This window comes from Ochotona curzoniae, unplaced genomic scaffold (genome assembly GCF_017591425.1).
Source record: "Ochotona curzoniae isolate NIBS_2020 unplaced genomic scaffold, NIBS_Ocur_1.0 contig_43, whole genome shotgun sequence".
Taxonomy (NCBI): Eukaryota; Metazoa; Chordata; class Mammalia; order Lagomorpha; family Ochotonidae; genus Ochotona; species Ochotona curzoniae.
In genome coordinates, this window is record NW_024466218.1 from 396,954 (window position 1) to 410,167 (window position 13,214).

The 13,214-nt window shown below is 43.2% G+C and overlaps 1 protein-coding gene across 3 annotated transcripts in view; it reads right to left on the reverse strand.

Moving 5' to 3' along the window:
- ESCO1 (establishment of sister chromatid cohesion N-acetyltransferase 1) overlaps window positions 1–13,214 on the reverse strand; it is a 46,409-nt gene that overhangs the window by 22,082 nt on the left and 11,113 nt on the right. For all 3 annotated transcript variants that reach the window (XR_005884398.1, XM_040984786.1, XM_040984785.1), the window contains exons 5-6: window positions 6,567–6,681; window positions 1,860–1,920 (exon numbers count right to left, since the gene is read on the reverse strand). Coding sequence is in view for 2 of the 3 variants with exons in the window: in XM_040984786.1 (XP_040840720.1) it covers window positions 1,860–1,920; window positions 6,567–6,681 (176 nt within the window). In the remaining variant the exon portion in view is untranslated. The remainder of the gene's footprint in view (window positions 1–1,859; window positions 1,921–6,566; window positions 6,682–13,214) is intronic.

The window sequence follows — 13,214 nt, forward strand, 5'->3', positions numbered from 1 at the left end:
GTTACCAAGTGCAATATGGGTGAGCCTGGAGGACATGATAACAACTGAACCAAGTTAGGCACAGAAAGACAAACTCCGCATGATCTCATGTATGTGTGGAAGTTAATGCTGATTTTAAAAAGTTGGCAAAATAGTGGTTACCAGAAAAGGTGGGGAAGAGGGATGGAGAGATGGTGTGGTGGTAAATGGGTACCAAGGTGCAGATGGAGAGGAGGAGCCAGTGGAGTGTTTCTTAGCACAGTAGGACAATAGAGGGATACTCAAAAACGTTCACGGGAAAAGGACATTTTGATACAAAAAAATTTTTAGTTCAATCATTTAATTCAGCTGTTATGAATTAATAGTTCAAAAGAACTATTGGGGAGAAGTCTCAATATTCCAACAAAAAGAAATGTGAGGCCAGTACTGTGTTATATTGGGTAAATCTGCCACCTGCAATATCAATTTTCCACAGAGGCACTTGTATATGTTTTGACTGCTTCACTTGTGATTGAACTTCCTATTAATGTGCTTGGGAAAGGATATCGTAAAGGATGACTCAAGTCCTTGCGCCCCTGCACCCATATGGAAGACCCAGAAGAAATGCTGAGCTTCAGCCCAGCCCAACTCCAGCCACTGCAGCCATTTAGGAAATGAAGTGAATGGAATCTCTCTACTGCTCGCTGTCTCTCCCTCTCTAACTCTCCCTTTCAAATAAATGATAAATCTTTTTTTAAAAGAGAACTACTTAAGGTAGAGAATATGCCAATTACCTTGATTTTATCATTACACACTACATGTATGCATTAAAAGATCATCATGAACAGGCAAAACGATTATCTATCAAATAAACTAAAACTAAAGCATAAAATACTAATTTTTAACGAACACCTATATCACCTACTATAGTCTGACTATGCTGTTTTATAGTGTCAGCACGTCACTACAGTTTTAATAGCAAAGTCACAACATGTATTAAATATTGCTTCTTCGTAATTTAAAAGGCAAAGTAAGATGTATTTAATGATAACACTGAAAAGCTTGAACCTACTTGAAGTACTCTTACATGTTGATAATACACAGTATTTACAGAAGTAGGTACAAAAAAAAAAACAGCCACTTTGGAAGGAACTGAGGCACTAAGGTTGTCTCAGCTATGAATCAATCCTAGGAATAGTCACGGAAGTGTATAAAAATGCACATGTTGTTGCAAAATGGTTTCGTGACAAACTGGAAAACTAAAATTTCAATAAAATTGAGCATAAAGCAAAGAACAGTCACACAACAATGTCTCACACAGAACTGAACAGTTAAAAAGGCACAACAGATTCCAAGGCACTTTAAAAGAACAAACAGGAAAAAATAGTTATTTGGGCCCAGCAGCGTGGCCTAGCAGCTGAAGTCCTTGCCTTGAATGCACCAGGATCCCATATGGGTGCTGGTTCTAATCCCGGCAGCTCCACTTCCTATCCAGCTCCCTCCTTGTGGCCTGGGAAAGCAGTCGAGGACGGCCCAAAGCCTTGGGACCCTGCACCCGTGTGAGAGACCTGGAGGAAGTTCTTGGTTCCTGGCTTCAGATCGGCACAGTACCGGCCGATGCGTCACTTGGGGAGTGAGTCATCGGATGGAAGATCTTCCTCTCTGTCTCTCCTCCTCTCTGTATATCTGACTTTGTAATAATTATAAATAAATCCTTAAAAAAATAAAAAAGTATAAAGTTATTTAAGAGTACACATAGGCACAGAGAAAAGTGTAATGAAAAGAATAAACTGACGGACGGTTACCTACTTTCTGTTCTTAGGGAAAAATTTCCATACTCAAAACTCTTTATTTAGTCTTTTAGCTCACAAATACACACCTGCATTAAACTAGCACCTTACCTGCTATCACCGTTCTGAGATGTGTGGTCATCCACTGTACTGTGCTGTTTGGGAGATGAACCTGTAATTTAATCAAGAAAATGTGTTTCAATGTGACGCTCTGTATCAAATGATGAAAACTATACCGAAAGAAAAATTCTAGTGCATAAAATGCTTTACTTTCAATAAAGATCATTTGTTAAACCAGAACCAGCACCTAGGAATGTTTCTTCAGAAGCAGCAGAAAGGACATGTCACGCTTAGGTCACAGCACTACAAAGAGATCTCATGGTAGAGTAAGTTTACTTCTAATTTCCCCAATTACTAGCATTAGGCAGTGGAAATTATTTCAATGCCATAATTATACAATATCTAAACGTAAATAACTAAAAGATTTCCTTGTTAAAAAATTATCCTCCCATAACAAGTGCAGTATTATGGTACTCTACCCATGGCACCGGCATCCCACACGGGTGCTGGTTTGTGTCCTCCCTGTTCCTGCTTCCCTGCCATCTCCCTGCTTGTGGCCTGGGAAGCCAGTAGGGAATGGCACAAGCCTTGGGACCTCACACCCACATGGGAGACCTGGATGATGATCCCGGCTCCTGGCTTCAGATTGGCTCAGCTCCGGTCACTGTGGCCATTTGAGCAGTGAATTAACATATGGAAGATCTTTCCCTGTCTCTCCTTCTCTCTGTTAATCTGATCAGCCTTTCCAATAAAAAAAAAAATACATTTTTAGAGAAAATAATGTAGTATAAGTGGATAATTTAGAACAGTGTTGCTTTAATTCTTGTCCTTACTATTTACATAGTTGAGGGGGATGCCCACCCATGTGGACCTCTGGTACGCGTGGGGAGGCTCAGGTATAGAAGCTGGGTAGGACAAGGCTACTCCTTGCTGTAAAACTACATCAGCCCCCGAAGTGAAGGTTGATTATTTGATACCCCAGAGACCCTAAAGTGGGGAAGAGTGTTCCGAGAGTGTTACCTGAGTGGTTTCAATAACCCTGAGATGATGGTTTTGTTGTACCAGTTTAAGAAAACCTTCCCAAGGTCTACTGGTAGACAAAGTCTATTTTAATGCATCCAGGCACGTGTGTTGCAAACCTTGGCCAGGAGAATTGTCCAACCTATTATACTTTCCATCTTCTAATGAGACAGCGGACAACTACTATTGGCCTAGATGAACTGGATGCCATATCCCCCATGTGAATCTGCACATGCTGTCCACTGCACAGGCATCAGCAACTGAGAAGGCCCAGTCCCAACACATGTACTGCAAGGTCAGACAACATACTGTGATTTCCCCTGGACCTGTGGTCAGAGTCTATGGGTCCAGCTGGGGAGTCCACATACTGGTGGATGCAACAGCTTGATCAGTTTCACCTCAGCCCCATACATAACTTGAACCAATGGCTACTGCAGCCCTGTACAGCCAGTCTGCCACAGATCTCGTTTTCATGCATACCAGAGGATGCCACAGCTTACTCAGAGTTACTCCTAACAACCCTCACCAGGCCTGCCCCAGACCCAGTTTTTGGGCATGCCAGGCTCTGTGTGACCTAGCCCAGCCGAGCCCACATCCTATTCAGTTCTCACATGGGTACTACAGCTTAGCTCAACCCAAGCCACCCCCAGACCCAGTCCTTACATATGCCAACAGGTGCCGCTGCCTTATCCAGCCTGACCTGCACCCAACCCTGGCTCTTGTGCTCAACAGCGAAAGGAACAGCCTAGTAAGGAAGTGCCCTCATGTTCCCCCACCAGGGGGAATATCCCCAGCCTTAGATCTTGTGCCTGCCAAGGATACTGTAGTCCAGCCTGACATGACTTACACCCAGTCCAGAAACTTGCCAGCTGGTGCTGCACCCTAGCTTGGCCGGCCCGCACCCATTCTGGCTTGTGTTCATCAGCGGTACAGCAGTCTAACCCAATCTGGCCTGTACCCAGTCCTAGCTCTCAGGTTCACTACTGAACGCATCAACACAGCAAGCAATCCCCACAATGCCCCCTGCCCAGCCTGCTCCCAGTCCCAGGCCTTGCGTATGCCATCAGGTGCTGCAACAGTCTGAGATGGTCTGCCCCTAGTCTTGGCATTCACCAGTTGGTGCTACATCCTGGTTTAGCCTGGCCAGCCCCCATCCCCAGCTCTCTCTGTTGGGTGCAGCAGCCTAATCCAGCCCAGCCCATGCCTAGCCCTTATGCAAACTAGCAGGTATTGCAGTCCAACTCAGCCTGGCTTTCACCCCATCCTGGATCACATTCATGCCAGTGTGAGCTGTTTACTGCCCTGCCCAGCCAGCCCCAAAGGCACCTCACACATGTGCGGAAGGACGCTGCAGCTCAGCCTGGCCTAGCTTGCTCCCAGCGTTACCAGCAGTAGCTGTGCCTAGTAACAAATTTCTACAAGTGCCCCACCAGGCCTACTTGGAGCCCCAGATCCCACAGGTACTGCTGGGTACTTTCTGCAGCCTAGTTCAACCAGCCCACACCTTATTCTTGCTCTCACTGATGGGTGCTACAGCCTAGCCCAGCCTGGCTATGACTAGACCCAGTTCCCACGCGAACTGCAGGTGACAGTCTAGCCTAGCCTGCCCACACCAACTGTGCTTCACCCCCAAACCAAACCCACACACATGCCAACTACATCTTTGCCCAACCCTGCCTGCCCCATTCCAGTTCTTGCACTCACCAGTGGGAGCTGCAACCCAGCAGGGGGAGTCCCTGGAGTTCCCCTACCACTAGTATTCCAGGCACAGAATGTTACACATGTGGGTGGTTCAAACCAGCTTGACATGACCCACTACAGTTCCACCTCTTGCTGATGGATATTACAGCCCAGCCCAGATGGGCATGGCCCACACTCTGTCCTGGCTCTAATGCTTTTCAGTGGATGCTAAGGCCTGGTGCAGTCTGACTTGTCCCCAGACCTGGCCCACACAAACATGAAAAAGTGCAGCAGTCTTTCCTGGCCTGACCTGCCCCAAGTCCCAGCTCCCACGTTCTCCAGTGGGAGCTGCAGACTAGCAGGGGAGTTCCCCCCACCCCAAGTTCCTCTAGCAAGCCTACTCCCAGTGCATGCCAGTGGAGGTAGTGGCCCTACTTGGCATGGTCTGGCCTCAGCCCCAGCCCTTCCATGTACCAGTAGTGCTGCACCCTGGCCCAACCAGCCCACACCCACTCACTGGAAGTATCAGGTAGGTCCCTTTCAAGTAAATTCCATGGTCCCTAGTTGGGCTCATCACTGCCCCAGCTCTCCATGTAAACCATAGGATGCTGCAGTCCTACAGAGGGGAGTCCACAATTTCCCTACTGAATCTCCCCCCTAGAACTGTTCTCTTGCATTTCACTGGGTACTATGGCCCAGCCTGACATGGCCCACCCCCTGCTCCGACACTCATGGATGGGTACTGCAGCCTCGCCAGTAATACCCAGTTATGCCTAGGCCCAGCTTCTGCAAGTGCCATTGGATGGTGGGTGATGTTGTTTAGCTCAGCCCAGGACTCCCACATGGGCAAGTACCCTGTCCTGATCCAAATATGCTCTCTGATTTCTACTTCTAAAACACTCCATCTTAGTTCTTCTGACCACCTGGGAGTGCAGTGGCCTGGTCTGTGGAAGGCCCCAGAAATCACTCCTTCCCTGTCAAATATGCCCTCAGTTGCTCCCATTGCAATGCATCACCAGATCCCTTCCCCAGGCAATCTATAGCCCACCCACCCAAACTTGGGGCTGGGATGGCATGGAGTTCCCCACCTTCCTCACTTACCTATTTAAAAAAAACGGCAACTATGCTGGCATATTAGTACAGCTAACTGAAATTTGGCATTAATCAAGCTCAGAATGCCAACCAGTTACTGGCAGCTTTTCTCCCAGCAGCTAGGTACAACCAATTTAGGCAGTTGCCCACAACTGGAAATTTGCAGCAGTGTTACATTTTTCATTCAGAGACAAACTCAATAAGACAGAATAGTCAGGGCCCAGCATGATAGCTAAATCCTCGCCTTGCATTTGCCGGGATCCCATATGGTCGCCAACTAATGTCCCTGCTGCTCCACTTCCCATCCCGCTCCCTGTCTGTGGCCTGGGAAAGCCATCAAGGACAGTCTAAAACCTTGGGATGCTGCACCCACGTGGAGAGCCAGAAGAAGCTCCTGGCTACTGGCTTTGGGTCAGCTCAGCTCCAGGTGTTGAGGCCACTGGGCAGTGAACCAGCAGCTGGGGGATCTTTTTCTCTGTCTCTACTTCTCTCTGTAAATCTATCTTCCAATAAAAATAAATGTTAAAAAAAACTGAATAGTAAGAATCCAAAATGATAAAAGACAAAGAGTAATAGCCTGGGAAAAGCAGTAGAAAATGTCCCTATTGTTTGGGGCCCTACCACCCAAATGAGAGACATGGAGAAAGCTCCTGGCTTAGCTTCAGCTTGGCCCAGCACTGGCCACAGTAGACAACTAGGGAGTGGACCAGTGAATGGAAGATCAGTCTGAACCCCCAAAATCTGACTTTCAAATAAATATTTTTCTTTTTTTAAAAAGGTGGTACTTAGGTCTTTAAACAAATCAAAGAAGCAATTCCAAAAATAGTGACAATCATAGATCTGAAAAGCATAGCAATGATTAAGAAGGATGTAACAGGCTAGCAGGTATACAATATATCTCTGTAATGGTGACAACGGAAAAAACCTCCAAACACTGAAATCCAAATAATATTTTCAAAGTATTACCTGGAAATTTATTCTCTCCCATGCCAATTTTAGCTTGACTGAATGGTGTTGAAACAGCAGTAGTATTTTCCACTAGACAGTTATCCAACTTGGATTCCAAGCATAAGCTGAAATTCTAAAGAAATGTGACATATTATATATCAACCTTTGAGTCTGATTGCCATACACTATAAGGAAACTGAAAATTACACTTAATATTTGGAGTAATCCACATAAGCATATCTTCAAAGGTTCTCTATGGCTTTTCCACAAGACACCTTCTCAGTTACCAGCTCCCTTTATTTCTCTTCACACTAAATTTAAAAACTTAACTCATACCTCTTGTATGTATATTCTATAGATGCTTTTTAGCAACATAGGTGTGATGAACTTTTTACTGCCAAAGGTCATTTACATACTTATAAAATCATTCATGGGCCATACAAAATTATCATCCAGGCAAGCACCAGAACACAACACCTTCAAGCACCAGCGTTCCATATGGCTGCGGGTACTAGCTCCAGCTGCTCCAGTGCCCATCTAGCTCTCTGCTTGTCACCTGGGAAAGCAATGGAGGATGACCCAAGTCCTTAGGACTCTGACACATGAGAGATCCTGAACAAGCCCCACTCCACTCCAGCCATTGCAGCAATTTGGGGAGTAAACCAGCAAATGGTAGATCTTCCTCTTCTGTACTTCCTTGTCCCTGTCAATCTGCCTTCCCAATAAAAATAAATCTTAAAAAAAAAAAAAAAGAATATTCTGCTACAGATTCACTAGATTTCAAGTTTCACCTACAGTTCCCTCAGCAGGGCCAGACGATGTAATTTTGCTGACCCTGAACAGCCAGTAGGTTGCACATTCTCCACCCCGTGTTGATAGTCTCCTTTACTGCACTGCCCAATAGAGTCTAACTCTAAATTCTGAGCACATGAAATGTGCTAAGCAAGATCAGGGGTGTATGGGTAAGCATACGTCACATACCTGATTTGGAAAATTAAAGCACACAGAACAAGGTACTTTGAAATTATAGTTATATCTTTTGTATGACAGCTTCAATATACTGGAATTTTATTTTTGCTCCAGACAACTTTGGCTATCAGACAATTTAAAATTATACAGGTAGATAACGTCATTTATTTTTCTACAATTTGCTTATTTGACAAGAGAACCAAAAATAATTCAGTGAAAAAGTCTGGTCTCTTCAACAAACGCTGTTGAAACAATTACATAGCACTCTGCCGAATAAAGAAGCAAGAGCCCCACCTGTCATCTTAAAAAAAAAAAAAATCAGCTCTAAATAGAACAGGGGCCTAAATCTGTACCCACAAGCCATCAACATATTAGAGGAAAGCACAGGAAGCATTCTGCAGATAAAAGGATTGGGAGACTTCTTAGAACACTCACCAAAAGTACAGTCAAAGCCAAAATAAACAAAGTGCACTACATCAAGCTGAGAAGCTTCTGCACAGCAAAGGAAATGATCAACAAAGTGAAGAGGCAACCAACGGAATGGGAGAAAATCTTGGCACAGTACACAAAACAGAGGGGCCTAATATCCAGGATTTACAAAAAGCTTTAGAAACTCAACAGCAGCAAAACAATTAACCCTGTGAAGAAATAGGCAAAGGAAATAAACAGACATTTTTCTAAAGAACATATTCAAATAGCTAATAGACACATGAAACAAATACTCAGGCTCCCTGGCTTTCAGGGAAATACAAATAAAAATCACACAGCGATGCCACCTAACTCCATTGAGACTGGCCTACATTCAAAACTCTACTGACAACACCTGCTACGTTGGAGGTGGGGAGAAAAGTGCCCTCTTTCACTGTTGGTGGAAGTGTAGGCTAGTACAACCACTGTGTAAGTCAGTATAGAGAGTGCTAAGAGAACTGAAAATTGACCTGCCATATGACCCAGCTATTCCATTTCTGAGAATATATCCAAAGGAAATGAAATCCTGTATTCACAGCAGCACAACCTGTAATAGTAAAGATATGTAAACAACCCAGATGCCTGTCAAAAGAGGAGTGCATAAAGAAACTGGTACATCTATTCTCTAGACTACTACTCAGCCATTAAAAATAGTGAAATCCTATCATTTGCAATAAAATGGTCCCAACTAGAGATCAGTGAAATAAACTAATCCCCAAAAGATAAATATCATATGTTCTAATATAAAGCAACCTTTATGCAATATACAAGACCAATAGATACACAGGTAAACATGTACTATACATAATCATCTAGAGGAACTGTGTAGAGCACCATATCAAGATGTGACGATAGAGTACAGTATGCATCTCTACTTCCAAATCAAAAATGGACTCCCAATGAAACTGTTAAATATACCTTGACAACAGGATGCTGGACTCTGTGCCATGGTTTATACCTATAATGCCAGGATACACTTAGAAAACAGAATGATGGACTCATGACTGTTTTTGAAGGACTATTCTGTTGTAATAATATAGGAGAAATATGTTGGGGAATGGGAAAAGGGAAAGGGGAGGGAGAAATCCCAGAGCCTACTGAACTATATCATAAAATAGACAATTTAAAACATTATTCGCTTATTCGAAAAGTCACAGAGAGGGAAGGAGAAAGACAGAGCTTCCATCTACTGGTTCACTCCCCAGACAGCTGCAACAGCCAGGATTGAGCCAGGTCAAAGCCAAGAGGCAGAAACTCCACCTAGCATTCTCAATGCAAGGCTCAGGCCCAAGGCCTTGCGCCATCTTCCACCACCTTCCAAGACACACTAGCAGAAAGCTGGGTCACAAGTGGAGCAGCCAAAACTTGAACTGATGCTCATATAGTATGTCAGCATCCCAGGCAATGGCTTACCTTCCTGCACCACATTGGCCCCGTATTTCTACCAAAGTGTGCTAACCTAGAATGTATTTCACCATGTACAAATTCATTCTACAAGAGTATTTCAAAGAGCTCATGGAGATGAAAATAAAAGTTTTTACACATTAAAATGTATACATACTTGCATAAATTTTTGCATACTACAGAATCCCCATGGACTTTCTGAAGACCCTGCACCTGTTTGGATTTTTAATTTTTCATTAATTCATTTTATTTGAAAGGCAGATAGAGAGCTCTTCCATCACCTGGAGTTTATTCCCAAATGATCACAATAATCAGTTCTAAATCAGACTGAAGCAGGAAGTCAGGAATTCCATCTGGGTCTCCCACTTACACGGCAGGAGTCCAAGTACTTGGCCAATCTGCTGCTGCCTTTCCAGACACATAAATGGGAGCTGGAATGGAAGCAGAGCAGCTAGGACACAAAGCAGCACTGAAATGGAATGATAGTATAGCAAACGGCTGCTTAATCACGATGCCACTCCTGCAACACAAGTTTCTTAAAGGAAGAATCAGTTTCTGCAGCCCCAGCACCATGCTTTAGACACAGGAAAAATACAAGTATATACTGGATACATCCCGACATAATGTTATTATAATCACTGACAACACACTTTGCTTTTGGTGAAAAACTTGTCTTTTAGTAGGAAAAAACAGATTTGTGGTGTAAATTATGTATACAAATTAAGACATCTTATATATCAGTAAGTACCAAATACACTGCTTCCACAAAATCAAATTTCAAAAAAAAAAAAATTAAGGGGAGGCATTGTGGGGCAGGCAGGACACACTGTGAGACACCAGCATCCCACTTGAGAGTGCCTCATTCGAAACTCAGGCAATCCACTTCCAATACAGTTTTCTGCTAATATGCATCCTGGAAAGAGGACACAACGAAGGCTCGAGTACTTGAGTCACTGACCCACCTGGGAGTTCCAGGATCCTGGCTTCAGCGTGGTCCAGCCCTGCCTGCTGTAGGCATTTGGGGAGTGAACCAACGGTTGGAAGATATTCTCTCTTTGTTTTAAATACATAAAACAATGAAACATTTTAGACACATAAAAAATGTTAGCATTCATGTAAAAATTTAAGACACAAACAAATGCTAAATGCCTTTTATGGACATATACACACATACATGAAATCATAAAAACAGAGGCAGGTGTAAGCATTTGCTGCCACCTGGGACACCTACACGCCGTACCAAGCACCTAGTCCCAGTCCCACTTCTTATTCCAATCCCCCGCTGTTGTATAACCCAGAAAGCAGCAGATACTCAGGTACTTGGTAGACCTGGACTGAATTTTGGGCCCTCGTTTTGGTTTGGCCCCATACTGGCTGTTGCAGGCATTTGGGAAGCAAATTAGTAGCTGAAACATCACTCTGTTTTTCTCTCCCTGATCTTAAAATAAAAATAAATAAAAACAGGGGAAAAAAAGCACAAACAAAAATATTCATATTATCAAATTAGGGAGTACATTTAACTCTTTGTAGAGAGGTGAAAAAGAATAAAGAGGGGGATGCAATCTTCAACAGTATCTGTAACACACTTTTCTTAAAGAATATGAAGTAATTCAACAAAACATTAATTTCTGTTAAATCTAGGTGGTAGCTACATGAGGGAAAAGTTAATTTCTGAATGTCTGAAATAGCTTAAAAATGGAAAGCATTAACATGGAAATTAAATCTCACTTTTTTTTTTTCAAAAAAACTGTTTTAAGATTTACTTTATTTTTATGCGAATGGCAGAGCTACAGAGGGGAGAGATAGATCTTCCACTCACTGGCCCACCCATCAAATGGCCACAACAGGTGGAAGTAGGACAATCTGAAGCCTTGCGCTTCTTCCCAGTCTCCTACATGGATGTAGGGGACCAACAACATGGGATATCCTCTGCTGCTTTTCCCAAGCCACAGACAGAAAACTGCATCAGAAGTGGAGCAGCTGGGACATGAACCAGCATTCACATGGGATGGCAGCCCGGCAGTGATCCCACCACACCTACCGCACCGTGGCATCTGTCCCAAAATGTATTTATTTTTCTGTGAAAGTCAGAATTACAGAGAGAAGGAGACAGAGACAGAACTTCCGTTACTGGTTCACTCCCCAGATGGCCACGATGGTCAGACCTGAGCCAGTCAAAGCCAGGAACCAGGAGCTTTGTCCAAGTCTCCCATGTGGGTACAGGTACCCAAGCACTTGGGAGATCCTCTGCTGCTTTCCCAATAGAGCAGCAGGGAGCTACAAGAGAAGCAGAGTAATCGGGACTCGAACTGCTACCTACACGGGATGCTGGAGCCGCATCATGGCACTAGCCTCAGGTTTCACATAATTTGCTTCAAAACGGAGAGACTAAATCCAAAGCACTTTTCAATATATGCAATGTTGTATAATGTCAAGATCATGTGGTCTAAGTAAAACCTCTTCTCTAGTAGTTTAGCTAAGGAAATAATTAGATTTCTTGTCCTTCAATATATTATTTGTAAACTGTCTCTTGAGTTTTAACAGGCATTTATGAAGCTGTCCAGCTGTGTTCGAGGACACACTTCATCTAAGAAGCCACAACTTATTATTCATGTACTATTTATTTCTAATTATGATCTCAACTTGGTAAAATATTATCTGAATATTCATCTTGTAGCTGACAACTTCATTCCCATTTGTTTAGAAAATAAAATCTAAGAGTACCACAGACTCTTCCCTTTAAGTTCACTCCAATCTTCAGCCCAGAACAGACACTGCTCTATTTCCCGGCTCCTAGCATGCAACCCAGACTCCTAACATTCTACAATTGTTTCTAGTCCAATGTTTCCAAAGAAAACTTGAAATCATTCTCACAGTCCAGGATGACCGTTTTTCTCTGTTCATGACTTTTCTGTTCAATTATCTAATGCTCAGGATATGCTGGTGCTGAAAAGAATGCTTGAACTAATAATTAGAACACCTAGATTCTAAACTTGTTTGTGCCGCCAAAGGTGTGACCTAAATCACATATTATTTTCCAATTTAAAATTAAGTAATTAGTATAAATTAACAATGAGTTTTAAAAATCTGTAATACAGAGCTCCTGGGATCTGTGAATACAAAATTTCTGCTTATTTCTGGTATTCCATATGCAATTCACTTTAGCAAAGCAAAGGATCAGCCATTTTTGTAAAGTTTAAGATTATTTTCCTAGATAATCATTAGGGTCTCCTAGATAAAAGCCATGGCTTTCAATTTGCTTTGTTTACTACAAAATTCTTCGGTCTCTACAATTATACTCTGAGATTTATACTGAATTATTTATACAACTCAGAATTTTTTTTAAGATTCCTTTTTTTTATTGCATAGGCTGATTTTACAGAGAGGAGAGAAAGATTTTTCCATTCCCTGGTTCATTCCCCAAGTGGCCACAACAGCCAGAGCTGAGCCTATCCAACCTGAAATCAGGGGCCAGGAGCCTCTTCTGGGTCTCCTATGTGAGTTGCATGATCCCAAGGCTTTGGTCTGTCTTCTAACTGCTTTCCCAGGCCACAGAGAGCCAAATGGGAAATGTAGCAGCCGGGACACGAACCAGTGCCCATAAGGGAGCCTGGGACATGCAATACGAGAACTTTAGCCACCTTGCTACCACACTAGGCCCCAACTCAGAAGTGTAATCTGTCAAGCATCCAAAATGGTCATATAAGTGAAACCAAAAGACATCCTTTCAAAGATATTTAACTTTGGGAGGCTGATGCAGTAGTGTAGTGGGCAGGGCCTTCACCTGTAGTATCAGCATTCCACTTGGAAGATGGTTCATGTCCC